The sequence below is a fragment of the Terrapene carolina genome, unplaced genomic scaffold (assembly GCF_002925995.2).
Source record: "Terrapene carolina triunguis isolate 2854851 unplaced genomic scaffold, T_m_triunguis-2.0 Scaffold68, whole genome shotgun sequence".
Lineage (NCBI taxonomy): Eukaryota > Metazoa > Chordata > Testudines > Emydidae > Terrapene > Terrapene triunguis.
Genome location: NW_020664419.1, coordinates 48,760,399 through 48,780,565, shown reverse-complemented (window position 1 = coordinate 48,780,565; position 20,167 = coordinate 48,760,399). Strand labels below are relative to the sequence as shown.

Genomic DNA, 20,167 nt, shown 5'->3' with positions numbered 1-20,167 from the left:
TGATTTTATTAAATTGAGTGAAATCTCTATTTACTCATATTTAACAGACCAGGCATGTCTATCAAATGCTAATATTCAACATTATTTTTTTCTAACTGAGACACTTACCATTCTTCTAGCCTAACATAATGAAAAACTATTTGTGGGTCACCATTTTTAACAAGCTGATAAGATTTGTTGCAGTGAGCTGTAAACCTGCAGATTAATTCAGTATAGATAGAACAAGTACACATTTTGCAGTTGCTCATTTCCAGTGCTCAGATTTATTATTTGAAACTAGGAGTTTCTTATTAACTTTTTTCCCCTAGGATCTCATGTCTAGCTGAGAGCACTTGCCAAACAATTCTGAGCTTACTACTTTACAGCATGCCACAAGTAACCTGAAACAATAGTTGTACAGTACATTGAAGTGTTAGCATGACCTCAAAGTTTCATCTTTAATGAGTAGTTTACACATATTACAGCTGTAATGCACATTTGTTTTCAAATGATGCAAATAGTTTGTCGGAAAAGTAACATTGCACGTCTGGCATGCTTCAGAACTATTCGACACAGACATGGTCCCCAAGCAACACAGTGCTTTTATGTGTACATTTAATATGGCAAGTTACTTGTCTTCTGTTAAAATCTGATTAGGTCGTCTTATAGATACACTGCACAAAGATATCTGACTATCTCTGAGAAAATAAAACAAAAGTATATTAATGGTCTTCATTTTCAGTAACTTTACATTTTTTGTTAGGTTTAATATTTGTAAAAAGAAAATATTTTATGTAAGCATAGCAAGATAATGGGTTATGAAACCATGAAGCGGAACCAATAAATAAGCAGACCATTTCTGGGCAAACCTTGTGGGCTTCGAGGAGTGTCCCTATAGATGCTCCACTTCAGGTGTTGGTGTGTCCCAGCACCTTTGATTGGAGAATTTCAGCAGCAGTGTTTGGGTGTGCATCCGCTCTCCCCGTCTTGCACCCTTGTCGGTGCCTATCTAGTGCCGTGCGACCAGACCCCCCTCAGTTCTTTCTCAACCGTCCTTGACCTGAGACGGCACTCCCAGCAGTGTTAGGACTGATAGCTATACTTAGTGTTTAAAATAAGTTAGAGAAGTCTTTAGTTGGGCTTACTTTTCCCTTTCTCCCTGTGTATTTTCTTTTTTCTCCATATGACTACCCCTTAGCTTAGTTAGTGTTCACCGTTAGGGTTGAACTGCTATATCTTGAGCCATGCCTTGTTCACTGGGCTTCAAGCACTGCCTTTCCTGCTGAGAGGCAATCCCCGTCTCTGACGAGCACTGTGTGTGTCCGGTGCCTAGTGGGGGAGACGTTCCTCAGAGTGCTCTCACTGCACTAAAGCCTCGCACCAGAAAGGACAGAGACCTATGTCTCAAACTTCTATTAATGGAAAAGTCTGCACCCAGCATCCTATCCAGATCTGAAGACCTGCCCTGGACAACGGCTTCCGGTGACTTCGCCCCCTTCACCAAAAAGGTAGTGACAAAAAGGGCTTTGACTTCTCCTCTCCGGCCTGCTCCTCATTCTCAGTACCAACCACACCATGCCTGAGTACTTCCAAGGCAGTGGGATCCTCCGGTACCACATGTACCATTAAAGCCAGTGACCCTTAGCAGGCAGGTTCGGAGTTGAGGAGCAAACAGAAACCTATTTCCTCCATTATGGCACCGACAGAGCCTCCTAAAGGTTACGGCACTGAGAGGTTATGCCACCTTCTGACCTAGTAGCGCAGAGTGCTCCAATGCAGGCACCAAAAGCCATGACTACAACAGCGCCATCTGCACCGATTACCTCGGTACCGAAACCATCGGCACCGCACCTTTTCCTACATCATGTGGACCTGCATGTCTCAATGCCGGAATCACCTCTCTTTGGCAACAGTGTTTCTCTGGCACACACAGCACCATGTCAGCCTACTTCACCTTTGGCCCCTCCATTCTCTAGCAAGGAAGAAGATACTGAGGGGGAGGGTGCATTCTCATCTCACCATTCCTCTTCCATTCAATCTACTGAAGTGTTGGGTCTCCCTGTGCAGCCTAAAGCTCATCACAGGGCTGACACCGAGACCTGGTATAGTCCCCCAAGGATGCCACCGCCTATGCCATTCTCCACTCAGTGGCCCTACTGGGACCCCTGGGGAACATACAGGAAACAGTACCCCAGAACCCATACAGGGATAGACTTAGATCTCCCCCACCATCCTCAGTTACTGCACTTTCAGAGTTCCCTGAGGAAAGCTTTGAAGAACAGGAGGCGGCCTGGGACCAGGACACAACACCACTAGCAAACATTCTTCCTTGTCCCCAGACGAGACCATAATGCCACTGCCACCCACAGCGGCAGTCTATTTTAAACTTTTTTCAAGAACTCTTTAAAAGAATGGCTGATACCCTAGAGATCTCTTGAGAGGAGGTCCCAGTGTTCCAGCACAAATTGCTGGACATTTTCCTCATCAAAAATTGTGCTTCCTATAAATGATGTACTCATGGAGCCGGTCAAAAACATACCTCAGATCCTGGCTACGATACTGCCCACCCCCAAGAGGGTAGTACTACATTCCCTCTGAAGGACTGGACTTCTTATTTTCTCACCCACACCAAATTCCCTAATGGTTGATGCTGTCATCCAACGAAGCAGACAACAACCCAGATCCACCCCGTACGACAGAGTGGAAACACTTAGATCTCTTTGGCCACAAGGCCTATTAATCCGCCACTCTTCAATTCCGGATTGTCAATTACGCTGTTCTAATGGAGAAATACGGCCACACAAATTATTCCAAGCTTGCAGAATTTATTGACATCCTACCGGAAGACAAAAGAGACCAATTTAAGTCCATCATTTTGGAGGGCCAGCTCCTATCTGGAACTGCCTTACAGGCATCTTTAGATGTGTCTGATACAGCGGCATGCTCCAAGGCCACTGCCATAGTTTTATGCCGGGCTTTGTGGCTCCACCTGTCCAGCTTCCCAAAGGAGGTACAGTCCACCATGGAGGACCACCCGTTTTATGGCCAGAAGCTGTTTGCGGCAAAAACCGATGAGTCTTTTCATACCATGAAAGACTCAAGGGTGATGCTTTGCTCCCTGGGTGTATACACACCTGCGTCAAAAAGAAAATGGTAAATTCTATCCCACTCAACGTACAAGGTCTGTCCTGTACACCTCACAAAAGAGACACGATGACATACAAAGGCAAAGATAGAGGCCGCCAAAGCATCGCCAATCTCCCAACTTAGTCATCAACATCCCACCAGCCCTCTGCAAAACAACAATTTTGAGGGTCTGGTTGAGGGCCAGAAAGATCTCCCACATTCTTCAGTGCTGACCCCATCACTAACCATCCCCCGTGTTGGATACCGGTTGACCCCTTTATAACCAGCGTGGCAATCCATCACCACAGACAACTGGGTTCTGGAAATAATCCATTCAGGCTATATGATACCATTCATCTCTCCGTCCCTCTTCAGGGACCCCTTTCACAAACACCTTGTACAGAAAGAAGTAAACCACCTCCTACATTTGGGCACCATGGAACAGGTACTATCACAGCACAGAGGGAATGGTTTTTACTCCCACTACTTCTTAGCCCAGAAAAAGAACAGAGGATGAAGGCCTATTTTATATCTCAGAGAACTCAACAACTTCATAAGGGTCCAGTGGTTCAGGATGGACACATTAGCAACAATAATAACAGCACTGGAAGGGGGAGGGACTGGTTTTCAGCCCTTGACCTCCAAGATGCCTTTTTTCATGGAACCATACATTCTGTACACAGGAGATTCCTCACGTTTATTCTGGGGACAGAACATTATTAATACAAGGTTCTGCTCTTTGGCCTTTCGACAGCGGCTCAGGTGTTTTCCAAAGTGCTCACGCAGTGGTGGCACACCTCCACAAATAGGGAGTGGCAATTTTTCCCTATCTGGACGATTGCCTTTTAGAAGCACCCACCTGAGCAGATGCCATAGACACTATACACATGACAAGCATCCTCTTTTTGCAGCTGGGACTACAACTCGATGTACAAAAATCAACGCTGACATCCGTGCAGAAACTGGACTTCATCAGGAAGAATCTCGATGCAAAAGAGGCCAAAGCGTCATTACCACTGACCAGATTCCTCCCTATAGTCAATCGGATACCGTACTGAACAGCCCACAGATATCGGCACAGATCTGCCTCCAACTATTAGGCCAGATGGCAGCAAGCACATTCATGGTATGACCAGTGTTCCCTCTAATTTTTCCCACCCATGTGTGGAATGAATTTTGTTATATGCACCAATATGGAAGTGATGTGTGACACATCACCTGGATATCGGTGCACATAACAAAATTCATGTGGTGGGGGTGGGGCAGAGGGGTTCGGAGTGTGGGAGGGGGCTCAGGGCTGGGGCAGAGAGTTGGGGTGCAGGGGTGTGAGAACTCTGGATGGGGGTGTGGGCTCTGGGGTGGGGCTGGGAATGAGGGGCTCAGGGCTGGGGAAGAGGGTTGGGGTGGGGGAGGGCTCCAGCTGTGGGTGTGGGTTTAGAGTCATAGATTCTAGGACTGGAAGGGACCTCGAGAGGTCATCGAGTCCAGTCCCCTGCCCTCATGGCAGGACCAAATACTGTCTAGACCATCCTGGATAGACAATTATCTAACCTACTGTTAAATATCTCCAGAGATGGAGATTCCACAACCTCCCTAGGCAATTTATTCCAGTGTTTAACCACCCTGACAGTTAGGAACTTTTTCCTAATGTTCAACCTAAACCCCCCTTGCTGCAGTTTAAGCCCATTGCTTCTTGTTCTATCCTTAGAGGCTAAGGTGAACAAGTTTTCTCCCTCCTCCTTATGACACCCTTTTAGATATCTGAAAACTGCTATCATGTCCCCTCTCAGGGTATGTCTACACTACCGCGGTAGTTCGACGGCTGGCAATCGAACTTCCGGGTTCGATTTATCGCGTCTGGTCTGGACGCGATAATTCGAACCAGGAAGTGCTCGCCGTCGACTGCGGTACTCCACCTCAGCGAGAGGAGTACCGCGGAGTCGACGGGGGAGCCTGCCTGCCGCGTGTGGACCGCGTCTGAACCGCGGTAAATTCGAACTAAGGTATGTCGACTTCAGCTACGTTATTCACGTAGCTGAAGTTGCGTACCTTAGATCGAATTGGGGTGTTAGTGTAGACCAGGCCTCAGTCTTCTCTTTTCCAAACAAAACAAACCCAATTCTTTCAGCCTTCCCTCATAGGTCATGTTCGCAAGACCTTTAATCATTCTTGTTGTTCTTCTCTGGACCCTCTCCAATTTCTCCACATCTTTCTTGAAATGCGGTGCCCAGAACTGGACACAATACTCCAGTTGAGGCCTAACCAGCGCAGAGTAGAGCGGAAGAATGACTTCTCGTGTCTTACTCACAACACACCTGTTAATACATCCCAGAATCATGTTTGCTTTTTTTGCAACAACATCACACTGTTGACTCATATTTAGCTTGTGGTCCACTATAATCCCTAGATCCCTTTCTGCCGTACTCCTTCCTAGACAGTCTCTTCCCATTCTGTATGTGTGAAACTGATTTTTCCTTCCTAAGTGGAGCACTTTGCATTTGTCTTTGTTAAACTTCATCCTGTTTACCTCAGACCATTTCTCCAATTTGTCCAGATCATTTTGAATTATGACCCTGTCCTCCAAAGCAGTTGCAATCCTTCCCAGTTTGGTATCATCTGCAAACTTAATAAGCGTACTTTCTATGCCAATATCTAAGTCGTTAATGAAGATATTGAACAGAGCCGGTCCCAAAACAGACCCCTGCGGAACCCCACTTGTTATGCCTTTCCAGCAGGATTGGGAACCATTAATAACAACTCTCTGAGTACGGTTATCCAGCCAGTTATGAACCCACCTTATAGTAGCTCCATCTAAATTGTATTTGCCTAGTTTATCGATAAGAATATCATGTGAGACCATATCAAATGCCTTACTAAAGTCTAGGTATACCACATCCACAGCTTCTCCCTTATCCACAAGACTCGTTATCCTATCAAAGAAAGCTATCAGATGGGTTTGACACGATTTGTTCTTTACAAATCCATGCTGTCTATTCCCTATCACCTTACCACCTTCCAAGTGTTTGCAGATGATTTCCTTAATTACTTGCTCCATTATCTTCCCTGGCACAGAAGTTAAACTAACTGGTCTGTAGTTTCCTGGGTTGTTTTTATTTCCCTTTTTATAGATGGGCACTATATTTACCCTTTTCCAGTCTTCTGGAATCTCTCCCGTCGCCCATGATTTTCCAAAGATAATAGCTAGAGGCTCAGATACCTCCTCTATTAGCTCCTTGAGTATTCTAGGATGCATTTCATCAGGCCCTGTTGACTTGCAGGCATCTTAACTTTTCTAAGTGATTTTTAACTTGTTCTTTTTTTTATTTTATCTGCTAAACCTACCCCCTTCCCATTAGCATTCACTATGTTAGGCATTCCTTCAGACTTCTTGGTGAAGACCGAAACCAAGAAGTCATTAAGCATCTCTGCCATTTCCAAGTTTCCTGTTACTGTTTCTCCCTCTTCACTGAGCAGTGGGCTTACCCTGTCTTTGATCTTCTTCTTGCTTCTAATGTATTGATAAAAAGTCGTCTTGTTTCCCTTTATTCCTGTAGCTAGTTTGAGCTCATTTTGTGCCTTTGCCTTTCTAATCTTGCCCCTGCATTCCTGTGTTGTTTGCCTATATTCATCCTTTGTAATCTGTCCTAGTTTCCATTTTTATATGACTCCTTTTTTATTTTTTAGATCATGCAAGATCTCGTGGTTAAGCCAAGGTTGTCTTTTGCCACATTTCCTATCTTTCCTACTCAGCGGAATAGCTTGCTTTTGGGCCCTTAATAGTGTCCCTCTGGAAAAACTGCCAACTCTCCTCAGTTGTTTTTCCCCTCAGTCTTGATTCCCATGGGTTCTGAAGTGGGGCTGGGGATGAGGGGTTTGGGGTGGAGCAGGGTGCTCCGGGGCTACGGCAGGGCATGAGGACTCCCCCCAACAGCATCTGGGCTGCGGGGGAGAGGCACCTCTCCCCACCGCGGCAGCTCTGGGGCTGGGGCCACAGGTCCGTTGCCCCTCCTCTGGCTTCCGCAGGTCCGGCCAGGGCTGGGTTCAGGAAGGGGCACCCCGCGACAGGTCTGGGCTGCCCCAGGCACGGCTGGGTTCTGGCCGGGATAGGGGTGCCCTGGCCACGGCAAGTCTGGGCTGTGGCATAGTCAGGGCTGCCCCGGCCATGGCAGATTGAAGGCCGGGCTAGGTTGGGGCTGGGGGAGGGGTGTTCCCGGGCAGGTTCCCTGAGCACCTGCACGACGCTAAATCGGCTGCTGCGAGGCCGTGCAGCTTACAGGGAACTTAGGGTACGTGACACGCATCTTCACATATGCTGCCTTCAGGACTGGCGAAGAACCGTCTACATACCATACAAACACAGCCTAAACAAATGCCTCGTAATGCCGCTCAAAGTCAAAGACTTGCTACATTGGTGAACACAGCCCAACAATGTGTGCGTGGGAGTCCCTTTCACACAGACTCCACCTTCAATGATTCTCACAACGGATGCCTCCTTGATAGGCTGGGGAGCCTATATACAGCACCACACAATTCAGGGTAGGTGGTCTCCCACCAAGACACTGTTGCACATAAATCTCCTGGAACTGTGCGCAATTTGCAATGCATGCTTGCACTTCCTGCCATTGATCAGGAACGAGACTATATGAGTAATGATGGACAACACTGCCTGCATGATTTATATAAACTGAAAGGGAGGGGAAAGGTCACACTCCCTATGCACTGAAGTCATGAAACTATGGAACTGGTCAAAATGTCAGCCTCGTATCTTCCAAGATGTCAAAACACCACAGCGGATACATTGAGCAGGGAATTCTGTCAGGACCAGAAGTGAGAGCTAAACAACACGGTCGTGCAGAGCATATTGAAACATTGGTGTCACCCATCCATAGACCTCTTTGCGACCTCCCAGAATTGCAAATGTCTGCAATTCTGCTCAAGAGCAGGGTTGGATTCCCTTTCTCTTCAACTGGGATACGTTTCTGCTGTACGTGTTTCCACCAATCCCACTGCTATTGTGGGTACTACACAAAATAAGAGACGACAAGTCCAAAGTCATCCTGATAGCCCTCACGTGGCCCAGACAAACTTGGAAAGCATACCTATTGAGGATGGCGGTATGTGCACTGCACACTCTTGCTGAATCTTCTCTTGCAAGATGCCGGACAGGTTTACCATCTAAACCTGTAGAGACTTCACCTGAGAGCATGGCTCCAGCATCACAAACTGACCTGCTCTGCACAGGTGAAAGACATATTAGGAAACAGTAGGAGGACAACCACACGGAATACTTACCTGCATAAATGGAAGAGATTTGCCATCTGGTGTCAAAACAAATGAACCCGACCTATTACTGCCCCCTTGCCAATGATTTTAGAATACATGCTAGAACTAAAGAACTCCAGCCTGTTCCGTAGCTTGCTTGGAATACACCTCACCACTATTACTGCTTTTTGCCACAAGGTGGACAGGATATTGATATTTGCTCATTCTACCACCAAACACTTTCTTAGGGGTATCAGAAATGTCTACCCTGAAATACAAGTACCTAGCCCATCTTGGGACTTGAACTTGGTGCTACGACTGCCTTACCTGGCCCCATTCAAACCATTAGCAACATGCTCTCTAACACATCTGTCAACGAAGGTGGCATTCTTAGTGGCTATCACGTCCGCCTGATGAGTGGGAGAGTTAGGAGCCCTCATGGCGCACCCACCATATACCATCTTTTTCAAAGATAACGTCACCTTAAGATTTCACCCTGAATTTTTACCTAAAATACCCGCCTCTTTCCACTTGAACCAACCAATCCATCTTCCCTCATTCTTCCCCAAACCTCATAGGAGCAAACAGGACTGAATATTACATACCTTGGACATCCGACACACTAGCATTCTACCTTGAGATAACCAAGACCTTCAGAAAGTCAGAGACTTTTTATTTCAACTTCAGTATGATCTGAAGGTTCCACTATTTACAAGCAGAGACTGTCCAAATGGATTTCTGGATGCATCAGAACCCAATCTACCAGGTCATTATCAACCTCAGTAGCTTTTCTCAACAATATACCTATCATGAACCTATGTAAAGTAGCCACCCCGGCATCCACATACATGTTTACAAAACACTATGTGATAGATCAAGATCAGATGCATTGGTAGAACTTACTGTACTATCACTATCACCCATGCAACTCCGAAGCCCCTTCCATCTACTGAGGGGCACTGCTCAACAGTCACCTGAAATGGGGCACCCACAGAGACACTCTTTGAAGAAGAGAAGGTTACTCACCCTGTGCAGTAACTGAAGTTCTTCAAGATGGTGTCCTGTGGGTGCTCTATTACCCACTCTTTCCCCCCTTTATTTCAGAGTTTAATCTATGGACTTGGTGATGGAGTAGGAACTGACGGGAGTCTGAGGCACGGAGAGTGACCTAGACAAGCACTGCTACTGAAATTCTCTGATCAAAGCCACAGTGATGCACCAAAACTGGAAGCGGAGCACCCACAGAGACACCATCTCGGAGAATCTGCTACCTCACAGGGTGAGTAACCTTTTTTTTTTGGTTTTAGTTCCAACACTTTTAAGCTTTGAATACCCTTCTGCAGTTGTCAGCAACCTTAGAGCATATATTACTGTCTGCCTCTTCCCTTCCCTCTGTCAAGACCCCTGTCACAGCAATCGTTCTTGGCCACAGAGGGCTGGACAGGACTTTGTTCAAATCCTGTTAACGTAATGTCTATATCATAGAGCTTATTCTAGAGCAGGGGTCGGCAACCTTTCAGAAGTGGTGTGCCGAGTCTTCATTTATTCACTCTAATTTAAGGTTTCATGTGCCAGTAATACATTTTAATGTTTTTAGAAGGTCTCTTTCTATAAGTCTATAATATATAACTAAACTATTGTTGTATGTAAAGTAAATAAGGATTTTAAAATGTTTAAGAAGCTTCATTTAAAATTAAATTAAAATGCAGAGGCCCCCGGACCGGTGGCCGGAGGGGGCAGTGTGAGTGCTACTGAAAATCAGCTCACGTGCCGCAGGTTGCCTACCCCTGTTCTAGAGCAACACAATGCATTTTCCCCCAAAACCTGCTGTCTTGAAGTGTGCAAGACTGGACACAGGTTTTTATTTATATTTGATCAAAAAATTTCCCCCCAAATAAGGGGAGAACAATAGACCCGAGATCAAAAGATAAGGGAATGAGAGGGAGGAGGGGAAGGAGACAAAGTGGGGGTAGGAAGGGAAAGGGAGAGAACATCTCTTCTGTCTGGTAGGAATTAATGAAAGGTTTCTAAAAAAAAAATTAGATTCAATCTTTTCAAATTTGTCTGTGGTGTCGTCTCTGAAACATTACCTGTTCTTTAGTTGCTAGATTAGGTGAGTTGCTGTGACAAACTTCCATCCCTGGGGGCAATGTGCTCTTTCATCTAAGCAAGTCGTTTGGTTATAAGCAATACTATAGAGAACCAAGCTTTCTGGGAACTGGAGAGTTTCCAGGATGATGGGATATATCCCAAAATACAGATCTGGGAAGTAATTTTTAATCCTATTAATCCTCCTATCTACTTTTAATCAAACGGATTATGTCTTGGGATAGTCCCAAAACATGTGACCCAGTGTGGCTGGATCCAAATTTTGTAGCTATGTCAAGCTCATTTACATGGGCTCTGGGCCAATCCAGTTTTCTTTTCTTAGAAAACATTTATAATAGTAAAAAGAACAGGAGTACTTGTGGCACCTTAGAGACTAACAAATTTATTAGAGCATAAGCTTTCGTGGGCTACAGCCCACTTCTTCGGATGCATATAGAGTGAAACATATATTGAGGTGATATATATACACACATACAGAGAGCATGAACAGGTGGGAGTTGTCTTACCAACTCTGAGAGGCCAATTAAGTAAGAGAAAAAAACTTTTGAAGTGATAATCAAGATAGCTCAGTACAGACAGTTTGTTAAGAAGTGTGAGAATACTTACGAGGGGAGATAGATTCAATGTTTGTAATGGCTCAGCCATTCCCAGTCCTTATTCAATCCTGAGTTGATTGTGTCTCGTTTGCATATCAATTCCAGCTCAGCAGTCTCTCGTTGGAGTCTGTTTTTGAAGTTTTTCTGTTGGAAGATAGCCACCCGGAGGTCTGTCATTGAATGACCAGACAGGTTAAAGTGTTCTCCCACTGTTTTTTGAGTATTATGATTCCTGATGTCAGATTTGTGTCCATTAATTCTTTTGCGTAGAGACTGTCTGGTTTGGCCAATGTACATGGCAGAGGGGCATTGCTGGCACATGATGGCATATATCACATTGGTAGATGTGCAGGTGAACGAGCCCCTGATGGTATGGCTGATGTGATTAGACCCTATGATGACGTCACTTGAATAGATATGTGGACAGAGTTGGCATCGGGCTTTGTTACAAGGATAGGTTCCTGGGTCAGTGTTTTTGTTCAGTGATGTGTGGTTGCTGGTGAGTATTTGCTTTAGGTTGGGGGGTTGTCTGTAAGCGAGGACAGGTCTGTCTCCCAAGATCTGTGAGAGTAAAGGATCATCTTTCAGGATAGGTTGTAGATCTCTGATGATGCGCTGGAGAGGTTTTAGTTGGGGGCTGAAGGTGACAGCTAGTGGTGTTCTGTTATTTTCTTTGTTGGGCCTGTCTTGTAGGAGGTGACTTCTGGGTACTCATCTGGCTCTGTCAATCTGTTTTTTCACTTCAGCAGGAGGGTATTGTAGTTTTAAGAATGCTTGATAGAGATCTTGTAGGTGCTTGTCTCTATCTGAGGGATTGGAGCAAATGCGGTTATATCTTAGAGCTTGGCTGTAGACAATGGATCGTGTGGTGTGTCCTGGATGGAAGCTGGAGGCATGTAGGTAAGTGTAGCGGTCAGTAGGTTTCCGGTATAGGGTGGTATTTATGTGACCATCGCTTATTAGCACAGTAATGTCCAGGAAATGGACCGCTTGTGTGGATTGATCTAGGCTGAGGTTGATGGTGGGATGGAAATTATTGAAATCATGGTGGAATTCCTCAAGGGCTTCTTTTCCATGGGTCCAGATGATCATTAATATATTTTTGGTTTGATACATTTCTTATTTTCTAATGCCAAAGCTGACTTAGCATAAGTGACCAGAATTATAGAAAGACATAGGCCAATTCAGGCCATGTAACTCCTAGAAATATGTATGCAATATAATATTATATTAATACTGCGTGTCTAATGCATATTAACATATGTGGTGTGAATAATACATATTGATGTATACAATAGCCAAGCATATATTGGTCAACATTGTACTTGGTACAAAGTATTCATGCATCTTTGCTTAGACAAATTTCCTATTTTCAAATGGCAAAGCTGACTTCAGCTTTTCAAAGTGTTGTGGGATACTTGACATGGATGAAAAGACTTGTGGAAAGAGCATATGTATTCAATTAACATAACATCCCAACATCCCTATGTATAATGTACATCTGTCTTTGCTCTGTCCATGCAGGTCATTGTGGTTCTTTGGCAGACAACTAGAGTGTCTGTGGTACAGAACTTGCTAAATGACAACCCAAGCTATCTATATCTACCCTTATCCATCAAGGGAATAGTGTCGTTCTTACTCTTTCTGGACCAGTGACCATTCAAGTATTTGATACAAAGTGGTACAGTTTCAACAGGACAGGATAAAAGAGACCCATACCAGAATATACCTAGTGGTTAGGTAGGTCACTCGCCTGGGAAAGGGAAGGCCTGGGTTCAAGTCCCTGAACTAGAGCAGGGATTCAAATCTGGGTCTCTCACATTCCAGGTAAGTGCCCTGGATATTGAGTATAAAAGAGTGGATAAAGGGAATGGTTATGTGAATAGTGCCTAAATCCCCTTTTGAATGTAGCTTGAAAACAATGTTTTGTTTTGATGATGTCAAAATGGTTCAGTTTGATATTTTGGAAATGCTTTCTTTTTGCATTTTGACTGAAACAATTTGCAAAATTGACAGACATTCTTGGAAATGTTTCTCTTTCCAAATCTGCAGATTTCAGGGAAAAGTTTCATCTGAAATATTTTATCCAGCTCTATTCCTGAGTTGCTGGATGTTATCATCCCTTGAATCTCATAATAAGAACTCTCTCTTCTTGAGAAAAAGCATGGTCCACACCCAGTTATTAAGCTTAATTAACATTAAAGCTTTATTGGTGAAAATTTTAGGATTTAGAAGATTTTAGGATTTAGAAGTTTTTATCACCACTTTAATTAAGCAAAAAGCATGATTTAAAGCAGAGCAGGACAGGGTAGAGATCAGTTGTTTTAAAGGCTAGAAGTTCACCAGTTCTTTTAGTATGAATTCTTTTTATTATGAGTAACATTTTATTTCATTTTATAGGACTTGGAACTGTACATATTAATGTGTTTTGGCCTGATTGTAAAAAGTTAACATGTTTGCAAAGCAGTTTTTGATAACTTTGTGCGTAACTGTCTTTAATTAAATACATGTCTTAATGGCATAGACTGGATTAAAGATTAAGCACTAAATAGCATATTATTTTTCATTTTGAAATGTAGCTCTCATTTTTGGAGGATTGGTGAGAATGGATAATACCGTAGACAGATTCTTTGTGTTTTCCTCTGTATTTATTGCTGACAAACTTCATCAAAACAATTGAATTTATGCATCTAAAATATATTTCTAATGCTATTTTCCCATGTATGTAATTTCTGTAGCAGCTACAGCTAATTATGTGCTGGGGCAGGGGGATGGATAGGAGGTGGAGCTAGGGGAGCAACTGACACTTGTGGTGGTGGAGCGGGAGCAGGCTCCAAGCTGGGAAGGGGCATCCTGGCAGTTCCTGTTTCTGTTCCTCATTGGCTGGTGCTTGATGCCCTGTGCTCCCCAGAGGCTGGTGCACATGCTCCTGACCCTCTGGTGGGCTGGGTGATTCTGCCAGAACCCACAATTGCTGGAAGGCAGGGAGAGGAGATCTGTTCATACCTTCTTTCCAGGGGGCTGGCCTGATCTTGTGCACTGTGGTGGCTGCTTAAGCCCCTTCTCCAGGTCCTGTTCTGGCCTCTGCAAGATATTGTGGTGGAAGAAACATATATCAGCTCCCCCAATAGGCATTTGTCCTGTCCCTCCAGTTCTGAGATCACAAATGGGAAGGGACCAGGTCTGTATGGTGGAATGAGGGTGGCAGGGGGTGCTCAGTCATGAATGGGAGATGCTTTACAAATGTCTAATGAAATATGGCTTTTAAATAAAGTTTGAGAACCCTTGAGAGATCCTTTAATCAGATGTTATGTATGGTGTCAAACACTATGGTGAGATTATATACAGTGAATTTTGATTTGCTCTAGTGGAATCAGTAGTTTAGTTGTCTTCACAGGGCCTCTAGATACTTTTCACCTCAGTTCACATTTAATGTTGCATACAGTCCTCTGTTGGTTAGCTAGTAAGAATAGGTTTGGAAGCATTCTAAGTCAAAAGTTTAAAATTTAAAAAAATAGTTCCTTTGTCAAATAATTATTTGTGAATGGTTAAAATTTATTCCTGAGCGGTGTTTTGGGTTTTTCTTTTGTTACCCTGGGGGGAGGGAGGGAAACTTGGGAGGGGGAATAAGAACTGCGATAGACCCAGGCCAGTGGGGTACAGCAGAGTAGTAGAAGGCAGATATACTGGCCACTGGATAAGCAGTTTTCTGTTCCTTGACTGACCAGAGCACGGGCTGCTCCAGGCTAGGGTGGACACATGACTCCAATTAGCCTGCAAAGAGTCAGTTGAAGCTATTAAGCCAATGTGAACACGTGACTCTAATTAAGGCCTCTCTGATACTATAAAAAGGCTCACTCCAGTCAGGCTGAGGGAAGCCAGAGGAGAGGAAGTGTGGCTGAAGGGCTGGGTAATGAAGACACCCTCAACCACTGGAAAGGGAGCCCTGAGGTAAAGGTGAAGAAAGCGTTGAGAGAGAGAGAGAGAAGCGGGAGAGCTGTGGGGAAGTGGCCCAGGGAAATGTAGCAACTCTGGCAGTGAAAGGTTGGCTGCCAACAGCTGCTACCATTAGGGTCCCTGGGCCGGAATCCGGAGTAGAGGGCGGGCCCAGGTTCCCCCCAACTCGCCACTACAGAAACACCTCCTGGGTGGGGAAGACAGGCCCCTGACAGGACAGGAGGCTAAACTGTTCGGGAATAAACCCGTAGGGACAACAGAGACTGTGGGAGTTCTCTCACCAACCTCCTTGCTGGCTTATAATGAAAAGGGCTACGTAGAGGGTCACAGTGAGCCTCTGAGGCTAGCGTAATCTGACAGGAAGCGCGGGACCCACTGAGACAAGGTCAGAGCTCTGCCACAGAACTTAAATTTGAGTTAAGGTTTCTGGGCTACATATCCCACTAGTGCAAACCATAAAGAGCATTCAGTTAAGCAGCTAAGTCTTTCAACACCCCATCTACATTCTACTCAGCAGTTCTTTCATAATATCAACTACCTCCCTTCCACCACCCATAATTCATATGCTTCCTCTCTCTTCTTAACCAGCATGCAGCCTTAACTCTGGCCAGAAATGTAATACATGAGTGCGCTTGCTTATAATTATGTAATTGCTATGAAAAAAAATTACTACAAAATTCAGATGATCCATTCACAAAACGTTAAGCATTGCAGAAAAACATCTCACAGCCACCATTTGCAATATAACATATCTAATTTACTTAGTTCTTCATCTGGTTTTGTACTGATCTATGCTGAACATTGTTTATGAAAGAAGAACAGGAGTACTTGTGGCACCTTAGAGACTAACAAATTTATTAGAGCATAAGCTTTCGTGGGCTACAACCCACTTCTTCGGATGCATTATTTATTATGCTCTAATAAATTTGTTAGTCTCTAAGGTGCCACAAGTACTCCTGTTCTTCTTGCGGATACAGACTAACACGGCTGCTACTCTGAAACCCATTGTTTATGAAAGTCTTCCACCAGCCCTCTATTATGGGGGCACTTGTGGCTCCATAGTTAAGGTTGAATTGAGGGTTTTTTTTGCATTTTGTGCAGGATTCAACTACTTGGTTATATATAAAAAATAGTCTTTTCCTGCAGATACACCACTTTTTGTCCGGAGAATGAATTTTCTGAGGTTTTGTGTGTGAATTAATTTGAATTAATTGTAAAAAAGGGCATTTGAAGAAATCTAGTATTGTGTCAGAATTTTTGTTGCTGTTTTGAATGATCTCAACAATGGAATAAGTCACTCTTCAAATTTCCTGTGTAGTTAAAACTCATGGAAATCTTATGCACAGGTTAAATTTTGAAGAAATTTGTGTGTACGATTAATAGTAATTCTTTGCTATTGATTCATAACTGAAAGTTTCTTTTCTAGAATGGTGTGACACAGATACCCTTCGCAAAGGATCCTCGGTTCTTTGCAAACAGCTCTCACCTCAGACCTGACAAACTCACTCCACCAAACATGTCTTACTTTTTATGGATGAATATCCTTTAACATGTAAGATATCAATAGAAAACTCATAACTTGTCAAAACTCATAATCATTATGAGATGTATGTACAGATAATATTTAAGGGATAATGTATTTATATTGAAAGTATGTTTTATGCAGTTGGAGTAGAAATTAGTAAGCAGGAGGTAATGTGTCTTTATGATGACCCATTCAAGTGAAATGGAGTTGTCACCCCTCCCAGGTCAGTCGGTGAGGTAATGAATGCATGGTTCTATTGTTTACCCTTGTCACAGTCCGTGGAAAACTATCAGAGACCGAGAGAACAACAGTTGAAACCATTTAAAGGTAGAAAAGAAATGCTACCACAAGGCAGGGGTTCACCTTTTTGAATAGAAACAAAAAACTGTTTTCAGTATAACAGAGACTGGGGGAGGCACTCTGGATCCATTCACTGAGGAAAATCCCAGGCACAAAGGGATGCTTGTGTGTTTGGATCCTGGTTCTTGAGAAACCAGTGAGCTTGGAACTTTGGCGTGGGGAGGTGGAAATCTACTAAGATAGGAAAGGTAATTGTTAAGTATAGAGCCAGCTTTGCATTTTTATGATTTTGTTTTGTATTGCAACCATTTGTTTCCACCACTATCTTTTTTTCCAGTTAAATTTCTGTGTGGCTTACAGGAGCAGTGGTTTAAGGTAAAATTGGTAAACAGGGTATAATGTACCTTTGGGTGCAGAAGATCTGGAATCTCTGAGAGTAGCCAGTGTCGGGGGCTGGATGTCACATGGGAACAATTCAAAGGGATTTGGAGGTTGGGGTGCACCTTACTGTTAGCCTGCAAGGTGAAGGAAAGGCTGGCATAAGCCCAGAGGAGAGCTCTTGAGTGACTGAAAGGCTGACAGGTCAGAGAGCTGACACTCAGCTACCATAAGAGAGACTTCCTCTCACTAGAGGCAGGGAGTAACAAGGTGACTCTCAGTTCTGGATATCCCAAGAACCATCACACATAGGTTGAATAATGCTCTTCAGAGTTCTATAAAACTGGCTTGTAGTGATGTCAAGTGGGGGTGGTGGTAAAATCTAATTTGTCATTAAATTAAATTGATTAATTTGGCACGATAAACACTGTTTATGTATTAATCATATGTTTATTGCATTGCTTCACTACATAGTGGTAATAAGGTTTAGGTGCTCTAACTACATTTCCCTAAGGTAATCCAAACACATTAAAGTAAATTTAAGCTTAATTCTGAATTTCCTTCATTGCGGGATAACTACAACATCCATGTAATTTTTTTAACCTTACTTATACATATTCCCAACTTTAACTCCATCTAAACAGTTAATTATTAAAACACATGACCTCTAATGACCAATAAATATAGTCAGAGCTGCATATTGGTTATGCAGGATGTGGATGGAGATGCACAGGCTATGGATGATGGATGGGAGGTAGCTGAAATTGAGAAAAAGACCTGCTGAGTGGGGAATAGGTGGACTGTTGAATGACTTAACTTGAAGTTGACCAGATTTTTTTATATATTAGTTTTCCAGTTTATGTAAATAAGAATATATCTCTTATCTATCTCCTTTATTGCCAACCTCTCCCCACCCCCCCAAATCCAAGTCCGTACAACCCGGCTTCTTGTCCTGGTCTGTGGGGAGATGCATTCTTTCCCCCATGTCCCGTACTTCCCTGCCATATTCAGCTTTTAAACTCATATATATAAATGGATACTTAACAGTCAAATGGTGTAGGGGAGCATGGTGAAGAATAAAGATTTGGATGGAGGGAAACACATTGAGGAGCAGGGCTGTAGGGTCATGGGTTCAACATGGAAGCAAGTTGGGGATAGGGAGAACCTGAGGGGGCATGGAAGTGGGTGCATGGGTGGGCGATAGTAGTTGCTCAGTAAGATGTGGAGTGCTGAGTGGAAGTTGGGGGAGAGAGAGCTGGAAGAGGTCTGGTTGGAGAGGATCTGTGCTCTGAACCACTTGTGGCCAGTCAGGGTTTCTCTCTGCTTCCACCACTTCTCTCCTGCAATATCACTTCAGTTAAAGCCCGTTCTCCCTATAATTCTGCTTCTCTTGCATTTCACCCCCATATGCTCTTTCTGTCTAGTTTCATATTATGGAATCTTCTCTAGAGATGTAGATGTCATTTCTTTTATTATAAAAATACTATTTTTAGGCACTTCCTAAATCAATGTTACCAGGTTAGGAAATGCCAATGTTAATTCTATCTGCTTGTATATATGCATTATGTTATGGTTTATTATATGCTTGCTTTTCTGCTAGACTCTTGTTTAATCCAGCGCACAGTGAATGAGGCAGGTTTGAAGCATTTATTTCAAAGTAACTTCTTAGAACAGAAAAAAGCTGTACCCTGTATAACTGCTTAAGTCATCCAGCAATTTTCCTCTGTGGAAAATTAATGTTTTTAAATGACTTATAAATATTTACCCTCGTTCAGTCTTTGGAGTCCTGCTTCATTTACTGCAGATTATCCAGCCTCTGCATTAAATTAGGTAGGATCCCATGAGAAAGGAATATAATGAGCATATGACTAAGAACTTTGTTGTAAAATATATACATAAGATAAGGTTGTGCTCTCAACCTTAATCGTGGCATTTTGACTTCATGACACTTGTAACTCTGTAATCATATTCTGTTAATGTAATTTATTTTGATGGAATTACTCAGTAGGTGAATTTAAATGAAGGATAGTAATGTAAAGTTTCCAATAACGTGGATGTTTCCTTTTGTGAGTGTTGCTAACATTTTGTATCTGTATTGCAGTGTAATTTTGTGGATATGAGGCTAGGTCAGACTAAACTTTAATCTAGACAAAATGTAACTCAGTACTATCTTTTCTGTCCTGTTCCAAGTTATCTTTTGTTAAAGAAATACCATTTTTACTTCCTAACTTCAATTTAGAACAAGAATGTTTTGTTAATCAGATTATGCACTTAAGAAGACATAACTTTTTATATCTGTTCTTGGAAAATGCCAATTTAATTTTTCTATTTTTCATTAGATATGATTTTATGAAAACTCAGCCTGCTGAGAAGATGCATCTAGCAGTGGTTGCCTGTGGTGAAAGGCTGGAGGAGACTGTTACTATGTTGAAATCAGCCATTATTTTCAGCATCCAACCTCTACAGTTTCATATTTTTGCAGAGGGCCAACTGCACAACAGCTTCAAAGGCATAGTAAGTATCCAAATCACGCACTGAACCAGTTTGTAGCTTAGTGGAGGTATGTGTGGCTTTCTCTTAGACATCTACTGCTGGGTATTGTTCTGTTAGATGTAGTTGCAATGATTCAGGTTTGTGTGTGTGTAACATTAGGAAGTCCTTATATTCTCTGTTGGTCAGACCATTGCACAATACTTCAGGCCCACTTCACTGTCTCCATCAGTGAGCACACTTGGTCACTTTTTCTTATTTTTTTTTTTTCCAGCTGCAGTGTGTGTCTCCTGCCCACTTCACCCCAGGGGGTGAGGTGGGAAAGGCAGCACGGGTAGTGTTCCAGAGCCCAGTCTTGAATGTGGGACTTGGGGATCCTTCCTTATTCATAGATTCATAGATTCTAGGACTGGAAGGGACCTCGAGAGGTCATCGAGTCCAGTCC

General features: G+C 43.3%; 1 protein-coding gene across 1 annotated transcript in view; it reads left to right on the top strand.

The window, feature by feature from the left end:
- GXYLT1 (glucoside xylosyltransferase 1) overlaps positions 1-20,167 on the top strand; it is a 73,867-nt gene that overhangs the window by 25,311 nt on the left and 28,389 nt on the right. Inside the window, exon 3 of the mRNA XM_024201100.3 lies at positions 19,572-19,746. Coding sequence (XP_024056868.1) covers positions 19,572-19,746 — 175 coding nt within the window. The remainder of the gene's footprint in view (positions 1-19,571; positions 19,747-20,167) is intronic.